The 20,196-nt window shown below is 37.9% G+C and overlaps 1 protein-coding gene across 1 annotated transcript in view; it reads right to left on the minus strand.

Moving 5' to 3' along the window:
- Positions 1 to 20,196, minus strand: part of FBN1 (fibrillin 1) — a 146,194-nt gene that overhangs the window by 77,667 nt on the left and 48,331 nt on the right. The window contains exons 6-11 of the mRNA XM_062501768.1: positions 16,602 to 16,799; positions 13,239 to 13,364; positions 8,673 to 8,798; positions 4,825 to 4,983; positions 1,824 to 1,982; positions 354 to 494 (exon numbers count right to left, since the gene is read on the minus strand). Coding sequence (XP_062357752.1) covers positions 354 to 494; positions 1,824 to 1,982; positions 4,825 to 4,983; positions 8,673 to 8,798; positions 13,239 to 13,364; positions 16,602 to 16,799 — 909 coding nt within the window. The remainder of the gene's footprint in view (positions 1 to 353; positions 495 to 1,823; positions 1,983 to 4,824; positions 4,984 to 8,672; positions 8,799 to 13,238; positions 13,365 to 16,601; positions 16,800 to 20,196) is intronic.

The following is a 20,196-nucleotide window of genomic DNA, read 5'->3' on the forward strand; positions in this document are numbered from 1 at the left end:
ATACTCAAAAATCTGGTAGCATTTTAAACAGATCATTTTCAATAACTAATAAACACATTATAGTAATGGGTTAGTAAAATAAGAAATCCTTGCTTCTGTATAATTTTGTTATAAGATTTGTTAAATACTGTTTTAAAGGCAAAATTGTTGTAAAATAAGTTTGCCATTGAAATCAATCACTTATTCAAAGTCTCTTTACTGGTTCAGGGTGGTTTTTGTTGTTTTTTGTTTGCTTGTTCGTTTTGAGACAGGGCTCTTCTATTTGAGAACTCTGTTATTACATTGTGTGGAGAAGAATGTTTTTTCCCTAAAATGAAATTCCCCTCTGTGATTTACAGCAGAAGACCACATACCAAGGCATTCCTCTCTACCATGCAGTTGGAATCCTTTGTTGCACTCGCAGCGGTAGCTCCCAGGAGTGGGAATACAACGTCCATTACGGCAGAGATGTTGGAATGTTCGGCAATAGTCAGTTAAGTTCACCGGCAAGATCGCTGAAATAACAACAGTTAGAAAAAATAATTTAATAGCTCATCATAATAGCTTCTGATAATCTACAACTTGAGCAGGATTTTCCATTAAAAATCAACATTTACCTTCCATTGTACTGTGAACTACATAGTGAAATGGGAGAGAGAAAATGGCACGTTGACTCTTAGAGATTTGTTTGAAAACAGCTAACAGCCACAGAAATTTTCATTGAGGCAAGTCTGGTTGTGTTTTTATCTTTTGTCCTGCCAAAGAGGACCATGTCTGCTCATACCTAGAGGTACAGCGGGTGTGTGGCACTGCAGGGACTTTACAAAAAGCCTGGAATAGTAAAGAGTAGGCAGACTGGTTCATTATTTTCACTTTCCCAGACAGCAGTGAGGAGGGCAGGGATAACCCTGGGAATATGCCTATACTGTCTTTGGCGGGCAGGCATGAGCTGACTCTGTCCCTGCTACCAGCTGACCAGAAGCTGTGCAGCTACGTCAGTGCAGTGTCAGCCTGAGCTAAAATACCTCTTAGGCTTATTAGCTCAGCTTGGTGCTGAACCAAGACTAAATAGTTTCAGCTTGTGCCAGTGCAAGCAGAGACTGCTTGCATCTGCACAGAGCATGGGCAAAATCAGCTCATGTTTACTTGCAAAAGAGTATATGGCTATGCCAAATGATTTTAGGTGGCACATGCCTATTCCAGACTACATGGGCATGTAGTAAATTCTCTGAGCAAAGACAGAAAAAGAACTATACCATATCGGTATGTTGCTCTATATTGGTAGTCTGCTCTGCCCACCTTCTTACTTCAGGGAAAACTAACTCATCCATGTCTATCACCAAAATAGTTCTTGCTGTGCACTGGATCAGTCTCAGCATCCAGCAGAGTAGTATTTTGATCAGTACATTTCCTACCTGGCCAAGTGTGAGTGAGGAAAACAACCTGAAAGAAGTTGCTTTCTTGCAGACATGCTCATTAATGTAAATATCTTTCACAACCTAGTCAAAGAGCTATTCATACTCTGCAGTGCTGACATGCAGCAAAGCTCACAACAGCCCTAAAATAACAGTAATGTAACTTCTACAATACATGAGCCACAGTACAGACAATGAGAATGCAATTTTTGAAACCTACTATAATGGGGAAAACACTACCAATGAGACAGGTATCTTGCTATAAGGTATATGGTATGTAGGCTCTGATTAAAAGGATATCCAGAGCCTCCATGTCCACATCATGTAAAAGACACCAACAGCTGAAAGGAGAACACTGCTCTGAGAAATGCATTTTTAAAGAAGCTAAATGCACACAGTGCAAGGAAAGATTATTTCCTTCTCTCTTACGATGAACTGGTGGAGCCCGAGATGGATAGATGATTTCTGGATGTGGAGGAGGGTAAACTTCAGGAATGAGTTGTGGAGGGATGATGTCAGGACGGGCCGGAGGAAGGTCAGGTCTTGCTGGCAGCATAGCAGCTACTGTGCACAATTTACGATACTCGTCTGAAACGTGAAAACGTGAATGCTGTTTTAGACTCTGGCAGCCTGTTCCATTTAATCCAACTCTCCCCCTTTTTGCAGTGTTTCAGATTAGCAATAACAAACCTTAAATAATCTGGAAAATGTGAGCCTATATGTTTTCTTCATAGCAACAAGCTTTGCTCTCTGAATTGAGTCATTAATCTACAGAATCTCAACAGTACTTGTCAGAAGATTGCCAGTAAAAAGGTAACAGAACTGACATTCTGGACATGAAATTGAACAGTAAGGCAGGGACCTGATCCTAATCTACTTAGTCTTCTTTCAAGCAAAAATCTTTGGTGAACTCAGTGTGAAGTTTACCTAAAGGAGGACTCCTGGATTTGATCCCAAGTTAATTTAATAGAAAGTTTGCCACAGAGTTAGAAAAATACTGAACAGGGAAAAAAGCCCAGTTTCAACTGTGTTTCTTAAAAGTTAACCTCCTAAAACAAAGAAATACAAATATAAGCAATGAGGCAAAACCAATTAGAGAATGAATACACCAACACTATTTCCCTGTGAAAATTAAGTTTGCCAATAAAAGCAGAAACCAAATAAGGTGCAGTCTAAGCAGTGTAGCCAAAGAGAAACCAAGTCAGATCCACACAAACTCATCCTTTTCCAGATGATGGGAAAACTATTTATTTTGCTGTAAGAACAGTCTATGCTGAGTGTGTTGCATTCTCCTATTGTTTATCTCTGTCAGTGGCATCTGCCCTACTGCCCCACTTTTCTTCTTGCCCACAACTCTTTTGTCTTTGGAAAGTGTGGGTTTGGAACTTGCAATCCAGAAAATGCACACAGAGTATCACAATTAAAGACCACATTCCAGCTGACCTAATTCATATTCACAATTTGTGTGCACACAAGAGATTTTGAGTAGCCAATACCTTTGAACTTCAAAATTTAAAGTCTGTGGGACAACAGGGAAGAGGAATTATACAACAGGAAAAAAAATCTAGAGATTAATGAATTCCTGAAAAAATACGACAAATGAGAACAGAAAAATAAAGTAAATGTTGGGAGAACTAAGCTGGATATTTCAGCCTTCAACACTTTCATCATACCTGCTTCCACCTGTAAAACACATTGGAAGTTGTTCCTGAATCAGAGGATTTGTTAAACAAACATCATAGCCTAAAGTTCTGCTTTTCCTGATTATGATGTTTGCATTTATTTACTGCTGTTGGGTTATCAGTTTGTGTCATGTGTCACTGTATTCCTCTCTATTGTTCCTTTCAGTCTTTAAATAGTGTCAATGGTAAACCCTGTAAATCCACATAAACAATTCCTGCCATATTATAAAAAAATACAGTGCAAGCCTTTTTAATTACTACTTTAATTTCCATGTGTAATTTCTAGGAATTTTGTAGCTACTATTTTGTAGTAGCAACTGGGTCTGCTGCCCACATTTAAAATGCACCTACTCAGTTACATTATGCAGCTAGTGCTCCTCTTTATATTGCAGTAAATTTCCATTTCAGAGTTAAAGATGCTTTGGGCCGCTGACAGCTCTAAATTCCTTGTCTTGCTTTCTCAGGATACACTAAGTAAGGAATATCTGAACTTGATTAAATAATGACAACAATACCTTAAATGTATGTAAAGCTTTTCAAAGAATTTCAAAGTACTTTTAAAAAGAGTAATTTATAGTCTCAATTTATATCTCAGGTCAGAAGCAAAACCAAAAAAGAAATGGCATGTAACCACGATCTGGAAGACCTTGCATGGATTTATGAGCCAGGAAGTCCTGGGTTCTAGCTCCTTCTCCATGACATCTCAGTCTGCAGCTTTGGCCAAATTACTTTACTTTTCCACCCAGTTTATTCACCCGTTAGATATAAATAATTAGAAAGTATTTGAAGAAGCAAGAAATGTGTTAAGACTGAAAAATTTCTCCTTGTCTTCCTATTTCAGATGGTTATCAATAGAGTGCACTATGTTTTTAGCATTATTCTAGCTAGTTTTGAAATTTTAACATGTTTAAATATTATTAATAAGGCAGTGACAGAAACACAAAGTCTTCCAACAATTCTAATTGTAGATTTCTGCTCCAGTATTATGCAGTTTCACTCAAAGGATTAAAACAAGAATAATAATAATATCTCCCATATATGATCTCTGACAATTTCTTCAGAGTTACACTGCCATACTGTTACAATCCTATTCCTCCATAAACTCCGCAATTCCCTTAACCTCCTCCCATAAATTCTTAAATTTCTTGTATTCTCCTTTTCTAAAGTGTCTTATTAGGTCTCCAGTCCTAAATAATCTCAAAATCATCTTCCCTCCACTCCCTCATATTTAGGTTAACAATCTGCTCACCATATTCTCTCAATTCAATATCTGAGGATCTCAGTACACAAGGAGGTAATAAACAAGAGCACATTTTGGTAGCAGAGAGAAATCATCTTCTGTGTCAAATTTCAGAAAGCTTGTCATGGAAGGAAATCCCAGTTTCCCAATGAGAATGAAAATGCAGAAGGAATAGGGTTGTATTAGAAGGGTCTAGAGGAAGTAACTTGAAGAGGATGTTGAAAACAAATCTGAAGCAGGTAAGGTCAGAATAACTTGGCTACAAAATACTAATTAGCAACAAACAATTCTTGCTGTCTGCTTGCCCTCCCGGAGCTCCTGAACATGAGGTCTCTTCCATAGGAGGCTTTCCTTGAGCAGGGGAGATGGACTACACAACCTGCCAAGGTGCCCTTCAGCCTCAACCATTCTGTGTAGTTCTTTCACGAAAACATTACGGCTAAAAAAAAAGAAACCACTGCTAATTCAGTGTTCAAGCAGGCTGATAAGAGCTCAGGTGGGTTCATACCAGTGGATCTGATGGGGCACATTTCTGGAGCAGTGGCAGGAGCAGAAGACCAGCAGCGGCCGCTGTCACAGCAGCACTGCATCTTGGACAGGGGCTGTGGCAGCTGATTGCCACAGCGCCCGTTGCTCAGCGTGGAGAAGCAGAATCCAGGGCGCACGTCTGCCAAGAGAAGGAAATGGATGGGTGACTGTCAGTTCAACGAGAAATGTGCCTTTCACAAAAGGGAAAGGTCCCAGACACAGCCCTTGCAACACTACAAGAATCAGAAAAACAAAAAATCTAGGCAATTTTTGGGCTGCTTTGGACTCAAGTGTAACCTGCAGTGAAATATGGAGCAGCAATGCATTAATAAACACAGAAATGCAATAAAAACATATGCTTCCACGGCCCTAAAGAAAAATTTCAGTGTCATCTCTATCAAAGATAGTACCGAATCAATTAAGTCTTGATTTGACAATCAAGTACTAAATTCACAGCAATGAATTCACAGCATTGCAGCTCACAAAGCATTAGTTCATTTTTCATGAGTCATGGCTTCCCCAGCTGAAGTATGTATTGATTTGACAAGATATAACCTTGCAGGCAAGAAAGAGCAACACAGTTTTAACTGGTGCAATCACACTGTTTATGGAGATCTGTTGGCTTCCTGTCTGAAAAGGATAAGCATGTGTTGTACAAAGAATGTCCTGTACCCAGATTTTGTATACTCAGCTCTGTGCAATGCTGTTAGAGATAGCTCAGCTTAGAGAAGGACAAGAAGATGTGGATGGGATTTTAAAAATCATAAAAAATAATCTTGTGATACCATCTGAATCTTTAAGGAATTGTTTCACAATATGTCACATCATGTCAAAGTCAATATAAGCTGTAATGTGATTTGACGCTGCATGATAAACCAGTCCATGTTTGTTTCTAAAATATACAAATACTCGATGTCAAAATGTAGTGGAAAAAGTTGCAGATCTGGTCTTACAACAGCAGACATCCTTCTCTAAAGAAAAAGTACCTCAATTATCCAGGGCATGGTGGATTCATCTGTCTAGTACCAGTGCTTTTCACAATTTACTAGCTACACAAGTGGGTATAAAAAAAAGCAGGGGAGTTTATTGCTATTTTTAGGAAATTTATATACAGTGATATGTTGTGAGATCTGTTATAGTTCTGCCTTCTATTAGCTGGAGCCCTAAACATGAATATTACTGACAGTACAGCTAAAAGAGTCCAGTTGGCCTTTATTTCCAAACTTCATTTAGATAACTAATACTACCATATGAAGGAAGTCTGAAACGGAGAACAAAATATCAGTTTTCAGTTGTACTGCTGGTTCTGCATTTTCTCCTGGAGCCCAGCTAAACTGCCACACATGTTTACTCCTTCATCTACCCTCTTAAAAATCAAATAGAATTCCTTGGAGTTGAAACTGTCCTCCAGTATAACCCTGGAGAGATAGTCACTTGCTTGGTGTGATGGTGGGGTGGATGGGAAGAAGGAAGTAATCTAACAAATGCAATCATCATCTTCTGTAATTCATCCTTCTCCATTTTGCTCAGTACCAAGTTTTGAATTATTTAAGAGCAATAATGGAAAGTGGAAAAGGAATCTACATGGGATCTGTGCAAGTAGACAATGAGCCATGAAGAGATAAGCACACAGCAAACCGCTTCATTGACCTACAGTATAAGAGTCCATCCAAAAGCCACATAATTTTCAGAAAAAAACCTGTAAATTTATGAGAAAAAAATACCAAATCTTTCCATATTCCTAACTGGAAGTTATTATTTTTACTTTTTTCCTCCCCTTTCCTTTTCTGTTCCAAATAGTAAAAACACACAAACCAGGACAAGAACAGAAGGAAATAACTTTGATCTGTTTCAGTTTTTTAGTGTTTATTGTTTTTACTAAAAATTATAGTCTTCTGAAAAGGCAAAAAATCACCACAAGAATAAATTTCAATAAAAACATGTCTCTCAAAAAGAAAAAATGTAAAAAGAGGCCATCAAAAAGTAACACACCAAACAAATTTATGTCAGTTGGAAGTCAGACTAGCAACTTTCTTCACTGCACTATTCATGCACTTGAGATGAAAGGCCCTGCTCTTGTTTCTACTCCAGCTCTAGGAGATGATATCTTTGCTTTGTCTACTCTTATTTTTAAGGTCTGTAATAATGGAGCTCCTGGTGCATCCTTTGGATATTTAGCCCCAGGTCTGCTGAGTTTGAGTCCTCTAAGGGATACATTTCTCAGAAGCATTTCCTCTTCTCTAACAGAACAGACACATCCAGCTAACACTTTTGACTTAAGACAGGCATGTTGTAATTAAATCAAGGTTACATGTTTTGCCCAGCACTAACACAGATCTGGGCTCTGTCCCTGTGAATATGGCAAGTATGAGTCTGCATATTAGACAAGAATCCAAAATATCTGTAGACAATTGATAGTGCTTCTCATTTAGCACATTTTGCCTTGAACACGAAGCCAAAATTTCAATGATGGCTCATTGGCATATTATGTATCATACTTTGTCATCATTTAAAACTCCAATTCTTTAGCTGAATTTCTTCAGCTTACAAATACAGGGGGTAAAAATGCTGAAAAATTGCAGAAGTATGACATGGGTGTGAACATTGGGATGTTTTGACTGAATAGTAACTATAAAAAGTAAAAAGCAAATGCAAGTTGTGCATCTCTAGAAACTTTTTGTTGTGGAAAGGTAAATCCTGCTCACAAATATTAAGTACAGGCAGAAATCAATGATGTAATTCATCCACAGCAATTTAGAAGCTATTAATCTGAAGCAATTGCCATTGGCATTTTAAGTGTACAGTATGGATCAAACCTACAGAAAAGCTAGTCTTGATGATGGAAGAAAAGCAGTTTATTTCTTACAACCTGCAGAAATTGAAAGGCACCATTCAAAATTAATCATAAACCAAACTTCTTCCAGATCTCTTGGGAAAGTTATTATTTGGTACTGACCTCTGTAAGTTTGAGGATTTGTTCCAAATTTTTTTAAAAAATTATTTCCTAACAAAGGTACTAAACACAAAATGTTGTCTTGGTTCCTAGTGCTGGCACTGTATAAAAGCCTTTAAATAAATATGCTAAAACTGAGGAAATAAACTTTTCATTTTATTTTTGCCTAAAATTCAGCACTGGCACTAAAAAAATTAATTACTACACAAAAACAAGAAAAAAAAAATTAACTACTAGATCTGCCTCAGAGCAGACTGTATGCTTCCCAGAAGCATTAACTGCTAACACTGTTCTTTCAGGCTTTGGCACTGCAGGGGCAGTCATTTCATTCACAAAGTTCTTTGGTTCCCAGTCCAGCCTTTTGAAGATGGATTCTGCTCTACCACAGTGAAAGCCTGAGAGAACAGCTCTGCCAAATCATCAACACCATAAAAGCACATAAAAATGTCCCTACTCAGTTTATCACATTACTTCCTTTAATGACAAAGACCTGCATTAGGGTAATAAGAGCTGGAATGCAAATTTGCTTTTCTAAATGAGTGCTGAATATAAAACAGACTAAATTAAAGACAAACACAAGATCAACAATACCAAGAATACCTTTAAACAAGTTCTAAGGCAACAAATATGACATAGCAGAAAAACTGCTGTAGAAAAATAAAAGAGAAGGTCTCAAGGAAGAGGCAAAGAACAAATATCCTCCAAATGGAAAACTCATTTCAGAATACATGTACAGCCATGTGATGAACTCCTATACAGAAGAAGGATTTCAAGTTCACAAGGTGAAGTACATTTCTGATACACTGTTACCCATTTTAGATATTCATTAATTTTTATAACACCTACTGTCCTATTGTTCACAGGATTCTACTCACCTATGCATTTTAAGCCATCAGGAGCTGTATAAAACCCTGGAGGACACTTGCAGAAGTAACTGCTAACTGTGTTTGAACACTCTCCTCCATCACAAATTCCAGGAATGGTGCTACATTCATCGATATCTTTAAGACAAAAAGAGATGCAGGGGTGGGTGAGCTAAATTAGTTTTGGCACAAGAAAAGGTATTTTATAATTAGCAGTAATGATCAAATTCAAGGCATGATCATTAGTTTTGAATTAGCATCTTTCATTAGGCATCTTATAATCAGAACCTAAAAAAATATTGTATCTGCAAATTGAATATACAGTATCTGTAGACTGCAAAAGTTCTACTGCTTAATAATGATGAATGAAAATATTAAAACTGCAGAGATTTATTAACTGTAAGAAAACTGTAATTCATCCAGTCTGAATTCTGCATACTGGAATTAAGAAAACTGTGTTGGGACCAGAGCGAAAGCTGTGTTATGACCACAGTGATCAGGAGCTTCACCATTATCTCCAGCAGCACAGCATCTCCTGGTACCACACTGAGGCACTGGCTCAATACAGACTCACAGGGACATGCACCACCTACTGAGCTGCCCATCCTTGTCCTTCTTATTGCACTCGGGTTTGTCTTGGAAATTCTTCACACAAAAGCACTGAGCAGTTAGGTATTGTTCAACTAATGCAATCTGACAGGATTACAGCTCAGACCAGGATGACTGCAGGCAGCAAAAATTATCTTCCCTGACTTTCTCCACTAAATCAACATTCTGAAGTTTCAACAGGTTTCTAGAGTGTAATCAAAATATCTACTGCAGAAACCAGGCAGCATCCATAATTCCCCCTACATTTTGTCAGTGGTTTTAAAATAAAATTTTCATATCATGATTGTCTTCACTAACAAATCTCAATCCATATGCTAAATCATCATCATAGATACAATGAAGAAAAATTTTCAAAGTCTGCAGGAAAAAACAAATTCTTACAATTCATCATAGATGCACTGAGACAACTTGAAGGGTTTCTTCCACAGCTAGTTTATATAATCTACAGCTATGTGAATAGTGACCTATGTCAGCCCCAAGGGTTCCTTAATTACCACCAGTAGCCTGCCTGTGATGTGTAGTTACTTTCCCCTTGGTTTCCAGTGACTGTAAGAACAATGCAGCTGTATCTAATTAGCACTGCCCTCATCTCCTAGGAACCTGGAGTTCTGCTGAGCTTAAAAACAGCTCACTCTTTTCCAGGGTACCTATAAAAGGAATCATCCAAACAGAGAAGAAAGGGAGGTTATTGATCAGTGACATCTGCTAGTCACAGCCATCTACAATCACCCAGTTGCTCTCCTGACAGGGAGCATCCAGCTAGAAATAATGGCATCACAGGACTCTACCCAACTTCTTCTCCAGAGATGTACGAGAAGACAGACACATGACTGCAATAATGATTTCACCAACCACAAAAGTTTCTGAGATGAAATACTGCAACACCACCCAACACACCAAGGCAAGGACTGAATAATACCGTAGTCATTAAAAAGGACTGGAAGAGTTTAAATGTAACGCCTAAATAGGAATTTGGCCCCAACAGATGGGGGAACACCCAAAGTCCCACAGGACCCTTAATGAGCACTTCAGCAAGTAGAAGGGATCTAAGTTCTACTTCTTCTGTAAAGACAGTCATATAAAAATTAACAACTCCTGGTCTCCTAGGTAAAGCATAGGATACTCTAATATTTTTGTGGCCCCTTGCCTTTGCAGGAAAGTAGTAGAGGGACTGGGATGGCACACAGATAACCCAAGCTGGCAGGCTCAGCCATCCTAACTGGAGTGGGGCCCTGGGTCCCCTGTGCACACATTCCTCCTCAGCATCTTGCTAGCTGTCCTGATGTAGGTCACATTCCTCAGTTGGGTGTGTGAGAGGGTGTGACTTTTTGTTCACTGCTACTTCGAGGATGTTGCCAAAGCCTCAAGTCTGAGTGCCCTGGGAGCACTGCTAAGAGAATTCTGGCTTCTACTCCAAGACTATATACCACAGGAGTCCCACAAGTCTCAGTGACAAAAAATGTGGAAATTGAATTTTGGTCTGAATAGAGCCCTTAATTAACAGAGAAAAATGCAATTGTAAATGGATCAGATTCAAGCATTTTCTGACTCAAATTCACCAATGTTTATCTTAAAGTCAGTGTTGCCACTGTTTATATAGAGTCTGACCTTTTTAAAAGCAAAATCATCACTCTTTATTTTAGGTTTGAGACTAACCCAAACAATATGTCACTATTTATATTAGTGTTGACATCCATATAAGCAACACTGTCGTTGTTAAGCATGCAAGTTTTACAAAGGTAAGTATACTTGATCTACTCGCAGACTTAAATGTCACTCCAGAAAAAACTACTCCCCCACGAAAACTAGAATTTACCTCAGCATTAGTGCAAATGGAAAAGAAATGGTTACATCAAGCAGTGAAATAACATAGCAGTTCAAATACAGATTTCCACCAGCTAACAAAGAGAACCTCGGCCAAGTCACCTCATTTTCCATCTTGTTGATTGTCTACCTGTCCTTGACAATTGCTGTGATGATCTTACTAAAATGGAGACCCCCTGAAAAAACAGTACTGGCAATTCGGCAGGTAGCTCCCAGTTGAACTAAATCAGTGACCAAGGACATGTTACAACTGCTAGAAGTCCCACTTGCTAAATAGTAAGCTAAACCAAGCAAACAATCAGATGTTATTCATTATAATAACTATTATAATGATTCATAATTCCTAATATATAATTAATAATAATTATAATTATTGATAACATTATATAACTATAGTTAATTACTGTAAACCAAACAACTTGTCTTATATTGTCTTAGAAAATTCAAAAGATAATTTAGAAAGAACAGGATGGATAGGCTGTTTTTGCATGATTATGCTCTTAAATGTTGTGTTTCTATCTTATTTCATGCCACTGGTATAAAGGTGGTACATTTCATTCTTTGAATTGTATTAATACCTACTCAGCTTTAACTAAAATTGCTTGGTACATACAATATGAAGATGTACTGAAAGTAACTCTCTGTCTGCAGAGGTTCAAAAATTTGAAGAAGGAAAAATTCATCTCATCTTTGCAGCAGGTGATGATCACTGCAAAGGGATTTCACAAATGGGGCAGGAAATTTGTGGCAGGATTTGGGAACACAGCAACCTATACCAGGTTCTTGAGTCCAGTTCCTTAACTCTTAGCAAGTGCAGGCTCTAAGGGTGGTGGTTGTTGGGGGGTTTTTGATCTTTGGTTATTCATTGGAGTTTGTTTTTAAAATGATTCAGCAACTGAAAAATACCATCAAAATGTTTATGAGATGTAGCCTACAGCTCTCAGCTTTTCATGTACTAATACTTAACAAGGCACATGTTCAGGCTCTCCTATTCACCACATTCTTGGTACTTCATCCACAGAAGGAAACACTTGCAATGTTGTTATATTCTAAATGCAGATTACATTCTGCCAAAATCATTGGCAGGCTGTATGTAAACCACGCTGTGTACAAGCTCTTCTGAAATTGCTCTCCCTAACCTGCAAATAAATTATAAAGTTTTGCCTAAATAGAAATTTTTCTTTTGAAAGAGTAATTCATAGTTCTTCTAAAATGACTAAAAAGTTTTGACTGCTTCTTTAAGGGCACTTGAAACAAGAAAGGATGATGAATGCACACCTCTATCTCGCAAATATTTTTATTGTACTGAAAGCTGGCATTCCAAAATAACTAGCCACTTATGAAACTTGTCTGCTGAAGCTAATTTTAATCTAATGACTGAAAGTAGAATCAGTTGCAATAGTTTAAACCTTATCTGGACTTCAGAGTAAATACAAATCAATAATGTGCAGCTAACACATTTTAGTACTATCTTCCTTACGTACTCAAAATTCTCTTAAAGCAAAGGAGACATCTATGCTTACTATCTTAGAAATGAAAAAATTACTATCAAATCACAGTAAAAAAAATAGTATTATTCCATAATCACACACTGCAAATTTCCACACTAATATCTGACACCTGCTGTACTCCCAAGTTAGGATGACTAGTAAGAGCAGATAAAATGTTTGTCCTTCTGTAACATATGCAGCCGTAAGGCTGAGCTCAGAGAACAATCCAGCAGTCTTCACCCAGCACTGTCAAACTCCCACTTATGTTAAATACAGTTCACCTGAGTAGGTAGGAATGTGTTGAACCTTCCAGTCATATACACTTTTTGGTCTAAAGATCCACCAAGAAATATGTGCCTCAAGCATTTATAAAGCAACATATCACTTACAAAGTACTTCTAATGCTTTCATGTTTCATGTTAGATGAAACATGTACCTTCAAGTCTGAAATGTTTCATGAAAAAAATGGCTATAAAAGTTGCAGGGCCAATATTTAACATTCTCTGGTTTGGGAGAAAGCACCCCTATTTGCATTTGTTGCATGCACAAGGCAAAAGAGACAGTAAATTTGTTACAAACTTTTAAACCATGTTTGTCCCCCAAAAGTAGACTCTCCCCTTTCTACTTTGAGAAGAAAAGTTCTAGAAGTTCTTACCATCACATTTTTGTGTTACTTCATTAAACTTGTGTCCAGCTGGGCATTTGCACTCAAAAGATCCAACGGTATTAATGCAATTTCCCCCTTGACAGATCCCAGGGATGGCTTGGCATTCATCCACATCTATGATTAAAAAAGGGAAAAACACCCACTTTTATTTCACTTCTCAAGAACAACCATAATAATTTGTCTACACAGAAATTAAATATGCCTAAATCCGTTCTTCACTCATCATAATATTATGATACTTGCTTGGGAAGACAGACACTAATTTTGTAATTACTCTGTGCAAAGAATGATTAAGTACAGTACTCTAAATATTTTCTGCAAGAAATCACATGGTTATTATTGTTACAGACATTAAATATCTAACTGCTATTGCTTTGTTTTTCCAAAACATCTGGGGAATGGTGTGCAGAAAACACAGCCTGCCAGAACTCAAGTTTCTTTGAAGTGTCTAAAGCTGGTCACCCAAAATCACTTGCCCCCTCAAAAATCTTGGCAACTCCATACAGTGCTTAGGCCACCAGCACAGAGGAGCAGTTGCAGTGTGCATGGAGGGGGCCTCATGGAGACACACAGCAACTGCAGAGTCATTTCTGATGGAAATTATTAACTTAACACTCCAGCACGATCAGCACCAATGACATTTTACTGTGGTTAGGATTTGACTCAAAAAGTTTCATAGCCATAATTAATGTCTCAGGAGGAATTATGAATGACCTGCTTAGACATACATAAATTTGAGGGGCATTTCCCTTTTATTTTTCTATCTTTTCATTTTTTCACCAAGGAAAATGAAATAAGATGATATCACAGGCTAGGTAGTAAGCTCAAGACAAACATTTCAAGAGGCCCCAGTTTCTGGCCTCACAATTATTCTAGCACAACAACATGTGTGTCGTCACTTAGCAGCAGAAGTGTTGCTACGGCTTAATAACAGCTACAGAAAAGAGGCTAAAGGAGGTGGAGGAGTGGCACTGCAATAGGACACTGGGGAACTCTGGCTCACAGTCCCCAGGGGCTGCCCTGTCTCTGCTGCTCAGGAATTCCTTCAGGAGCACAAAGCACTCCACTCTCCAATCCAATTGCTCATGCTTCCCCCATCTCCTAAGCTGCTGCTGCTAAAAACTGGTTGCTTGAGTTCTTGGGCTTCACATTGACACAGGTTTCAATGCAGGGACACAAGCTGAAGGAGATGATGCCTTCACATCTCTATAAATCCCAGAGACAGTTGTAATGTGTCTTGAAGTTTAAAAAGCGAAGCATTATGTCTGTACAAAAGGCTAAGAGGCAATTTTCCTGGGAGCCACAAGTAAGAAGTCTCAGGAAAGCCAAGGAGCAGATCTGTATCACATGGCAGAGCTATGTTAAGATCCCCTGAACCAATGCAGGTCAGGGGTGCAGAAGCAGTGGCAGAGCAGAGCTGTCCCCGAGGGAACTGCTGTGCTGGGAGGTCACAGAACCAGCACAGCCTCAGCAGCCACACTGCTGCTGGGACTCCAGCTACAGCAATGGGCTGTGCTTAGTAACAGCAATAAGCCAGACTTCATGGCACTGAGCTGACTTTAAAAAAACCTCAAAAACCAAAGAAACAGAAGTCAAGCCTCTGAGTCATGATGTCTGTTTCAAAATCCCACCTTTTGGTTTTGTTTTTCTTCTTTGTATCTTTAAAAATCTCAGCTGTGATATTAATTTAACTTGCAGCCAAAGTCTAACTTTGGGCAGTGATATTCTATTTACTTTTGAAAATAACCTTGCCCTCACTATTTCTTTACTTTTTTTTACTTCTCCACACAATAATAATGATTCCTTTTTCTCTCCAGAGAACCTGGATTTTATTTAACCTGTTTTCCTTTATTGAGATTGAATATGGATGTGAAATCCCTGAAATGTCTTCAGTTTGAATGGACGTTATCTGATTTCAAAAGGATTTGGTACAATTGCATGTAAAATAAAGCTAATTCCATATGTAATTCCATAAAAGATCCATTGAAATTACAGACACAATACTAAAGAAGGGAAAACTAGAAAATACAATTCAAACATACTGGGCCAAAACTGTGTTGGCACCACATACAGATCAGCATCCATGTAGCTGCTTGCTAAGAAATGTGCAGTAAGCAGAAGTATCTTTATTCCAAACTACACAAACCCACTGGAGAGTTCACTGCAGCTTTCCCATGACACAAACAAGAGGGATATAACTAGGTGTGGCATAAATTCAGGGGTGTGGGCCACATATTTATGCACATAAGCTTTCAAAAGTGTCCAGAACCTCGGTTCAGATTCCTGCAGTATTTAGTCCTGACCTTTACAGTGAGAGGGGGAACAGAATCACTGAGGTCAAACTATGGGCACACCATGCAGTGCACAAAACCATGTTTTCCATCTTGAAGTTCATCATGTCTGTCTGCAGGCACCAGCTATGACTTGGCCTTTGACATAGGATATCTACATTTTTAATGCAAAGGAATGCCTTGAAGTCCTTTCATAGGAATTTCATGATTATATAAAATTACTCATAGATTTACAATCTTTATCTTCCCTATTTTCAAAATTATTGTAACTTATTAGAAAATGTTAGACAGATTAAAATAAACTGGCCCCAAAGATATGGTGCTGGGAATGTATAATCCACATCAGTTTAATACATAGTTGCCCCTGTTAACTTTCTCCTGTTTCCTGTCAGACATCCAGACAATAAAAGAATTTATACAGCTGGAAGTATTAGAATAAAAGCCAAAAGCAGTGTAAGGACTTTCTTTGGTAAGGCATGCTCTGAAAGAACTAAGGAACATCTGGGTGGATGTTATTATTTGAAACAAATGCAAATACATTTCCAAAATTGTATAAAATATATAATAAGGCATTACAAATGGCACAACAGGCACTTTTCTCCAGGTCAAAGCAGTGTAGCCCAAGAGATGAGACAGCCAAGATGAATCCAAACTACACAACTTTTAGCTAAAAAATCTCACACCAGGTAACTGGGGCATTATTGCCACAGATTAACGTTTACATGTTTGGAGCACTCTCTGAAACAGGACAAATTCCTCCATGGAACGACTGAGTGGCACACACAGAAAAACACCATTACAGAACCAAGGGAAAGCACTGCTGGTAGTGAGAAATTCATTAAGATGCTGGCTGCTCTCACATCACCTGAGTTACTAATGTACTCACTTGAACATCAGGCACTCACTGAATCATGAAGTAATGCATCTGACAGTGTTTTTCCATTCTTCACACATATAGCTGAGAATGGCTTTGGACAGGTTATTCACAGCAGTGTAACCCAATTAAGATTAATCCAGTAACAATTTCAGCAGCTTTTGGGGAGCCCTGCTGCTAACTTACCTTGACAGGCGCCCGTTCGGATGTTTGGAATGAAGCCTCGGCGGCAGGGATGCGGCTGGGCAGGACACATTTCACAGGGATGGCCCCACGCTCTCCCAACAGTTGCACAGCACAAGGTTTTTGTGCAGACAATCCCACTGAGCTGGCCCTGGCACATCTGGTTGGTTACCAAAGTGAAGCAAGGGCCGGTCCTGTAATCTGTGCCAAAAACGGGAAACCTGATCAGCATCACAATAAAAATACACACCAAAACTCTTAATAAAGCAGCACATTTAGGCAATTCTTTTTCACACAAATTGCCCATCAACCCAACAATTTACATTAGAAGTGTTCTGCAGAAGATTTTTTTCTCTCTCTTCAATTCAATTCCACTGAAAACAAACTGTGACTATTTTACCAGGAAAGTTATATCTGTATGTCCCTTTGCTGCTTCGTTTAATCCCTCGTAACATTCTTCCCAGGGTTTTTTCGTTAGTTTCTTTTAAATATTCAGTACATTGTTTAAAAGAATACTGATGAAAGAGCTAGGATATGTTTATTTCCATAAGTTGGATGGTTGCTCTCAAATGAGGCTCAAAGGAAGTGAACAGAGACTACAGGAAGTTTTCTGAGGACACTTTTCCCTGCTATGCTGGTACATGCTGTACCAGATATGTGGGCAAGCTTTGCCCACAGCTGAATGGAGGGCATGTGGAACACATCTGCTTTGATTTGTTTATGGTAGGACAGGCTACAGCCAACTGACAGAATCAAACTAAGATGTTAATAAAAATCTAGTAGGCCTCATTTTGTTCCATCCTCCAAGAGCAAAAACCAAGCAGTGGTACTGCCATCTCTTGCTGTCTCCTGCACATCTGGGGTGTGCACTCCAGTTAATTCTTCACAAGCAACTCTAAAATGCTTTTTTGTTATGGTGCACCAGGACAGAGTCCAGTATCATGTAAGCACAGCCAGCAAATGATGAACCTGTTGTTTGTTTGTACTGAAGTAGTTACCAGATACTTCAGCCAAGGTCACTAAGTAATCCATACTACCATAGATTCAGGTCATTATAAATTTGTCCAATTTTCATGCCACATCCAAACTTCGTTAACGATAATATGTTTTCACTAAACCATTGTTAAAAAGTTTTAAATAGGGCAGAAATGTGAATGGATGTATTTTCCATCTGCTTTATCTCCCCACACCAGATGCACCCTGAAGCCTATCATTGAATTAATCTTCATGCCAACCAGAGATGCTGTGTCCATATGCTGTAATTCTAATCATTAATCAAGCCATTCTGATACAATTACTAAAACGGCTTACAGAAATCCTGTAAGGTAAACAATAATGCTGTATTGCTACTGTTATCTTAATCAATTAACATGATGATATCAAAAGGATATTGAGTTAGATCGAAGGATCTTTCTCTGATGAAGTCCTACCAAATGACACTAAATACCATTTCTTCTTCATTAACTATGTATCACTCCAATAACTGCCATTCTATCTTTTGTCTGCTTAACACTCCTACAATCACTCAGATAATCTCTCTTCCTTTGAAAATACTGGATCAACAACAATTTTCTTTCAGCCTCTGGAAACTTGCTTTATATTTCCAGCTCTGTGGAGAATTAACCTGTGAGAACCCATCAGCTATTTTCAGGCTCCCTGGTTAGCTGGACTAGCTGTATAAAAATACGTAAATCAAATTCCTGCTATTTAATTTCAGCCTTAAAGGCTATCAGATTTCAAGTATGAAATTCCAGTCCTATCCCCTCTAAACAGTACAACTACACTTCCTGAACACTTCTGCCACCCTTCTACAGCAATTCCATCAGCCTCATCATGAAACAAGTCAGAATCTCTGATAACATCTCTCTTGCCCTTGATTACTTAATTCCTTATTATCATCTTAACTTTCTTTGGCTTGGTATTTCTTATTGTGTCCCTTCATTTTCCATATGAATTTTCTACACTACAGCTTCTATTAAGTTTTTTTCCCTATTTTAAAGCTTTTTTGTAACTGCTTTAATTTTCCCAGGCTTGTTTTGCTGCCTTCTTTCTCATTTCTTATTCTAGAAAAGCAGCTTTGGAAGCATGCAGCTCAAACTCAGTATTACCAGCTTTATCTTATTCCTTCAACACAGAAATTAATACAAATAAATCATGATCAATTATACCTATCAAATAAAAAAAATATTTCCCAGATCAATCTTTCATCCTTGATCAAAATAAGAATATGTGCTTTACTCTATGTAAAACTCCCAATGTTGTAACTCCTTAAAACAAGTGACAACAATTTTGTTAGAAATGCCATAGTTTTGTGTTGGCAACAGGAAATCTACCAAGTACCTCTCCAGAATGAAATCCCCCATTGTGGATTGTCCCTCTGCCGTTTATATATAGATGGGTTAAAAAGGAGTCATTTTGTTCTCCGTCGCAGTGGGAGCACACGTCAGACAGTAGTGAATAACCCATCTTGTGTTTTATGGTAGGATATGAATGGATCAGCATTTACAATTGTTTGCTTTCAAGCTATAAATGACTTAGCAGTGGCTAATATGTCTTAGAAATATGGTGAACCCAATGAAGTTAGCTCCATAATCATGCAAATCTTTCCACAAGGTCTCAGTAACAAGACGTGAGTCAAATATGCACTCAAAATCAAACAAGTCCAGTTCCTATTTGCTATTATTCAACTTCATAACACTTTAGTATGGTGAATTACAGTCTCTATTTTCACCAAATATTTTGCCTTGATAAATTTTATTATTAATACCCAGTTTTCTTCAAAATACAGCTTTCCTTCTATTTTCTCAAATATAGTCTTCTGCATTTTCACAAGATTTTTTCTTCCCTGTTCTTAACAGAAAGTTCTAAAAGTCAGAAAATCCATATGAAAAAGATCATTTGAATGTACATGCCAGGCCAAGGCCACAGAGAAAGCCACACATCAATCCATTTTTTTATACAGAGGCCAAATAAAAAGAACTTTAAAATTGAAATGTTTTAAATGGTGAGTTTAAGATTTTTTTTAATTATTACAAGGTGAAGACCTATGAGTAGAAAATGAGATTCTACTAACACAGTGACAAAATGAAAAGAGGATATGAGTTTAAAACCCCAATCCTTATTTTGTAGCATCAAAGATTCATTATACATTCATGTCATTCGTGATTATTCAAACTACTTCAATAAGTCAAGCTCAAATACAAGGTACCAGTGACCAGTCAGGAACATGAAAGAGAGAAAGAAGGAAAATATACCTGGATAAACTATTACACAATTTGTATGGCTTGTTGTTTTTTCCTCAGGGACAATTTCAATTAACTGAAGAATGCTGAGTCTTTAAATTATTTTAGTAAAATTATTTAAGATGTGCAACTGATATTGAAATCGTCTGAGTTACTTGTAATGCAAATTTCAGCACGTGCAAGCAGCCTTCAGTAAGGCAGCAGCCATTATGATCTAACAATTTTATCTGCTTCTTCACACACTTCTTAGCTATTTTGATAAGGAATAATTCCACAGGGATCTTCAGACAATTCAGAAGATGGTAGAAACTGTAAAACAACATTAAGTTTACATATTGTCAAAAAGAGCAAGAGGG

Source organism: Cinclus cinclus, chromosome 13 (genome assembly GCF_963662255.1).
Source record: "Cinclus cinclus chromosome 13, bCinCin1.1, whole genome shotgun sequence".
In the NCBI taxonomy this organism is placed as follows: Eukaryota; Metazoa; Chordata; class Aves; order Passeriformes; family Cinclidae; genus Cinclus; species Cinclus cinclus.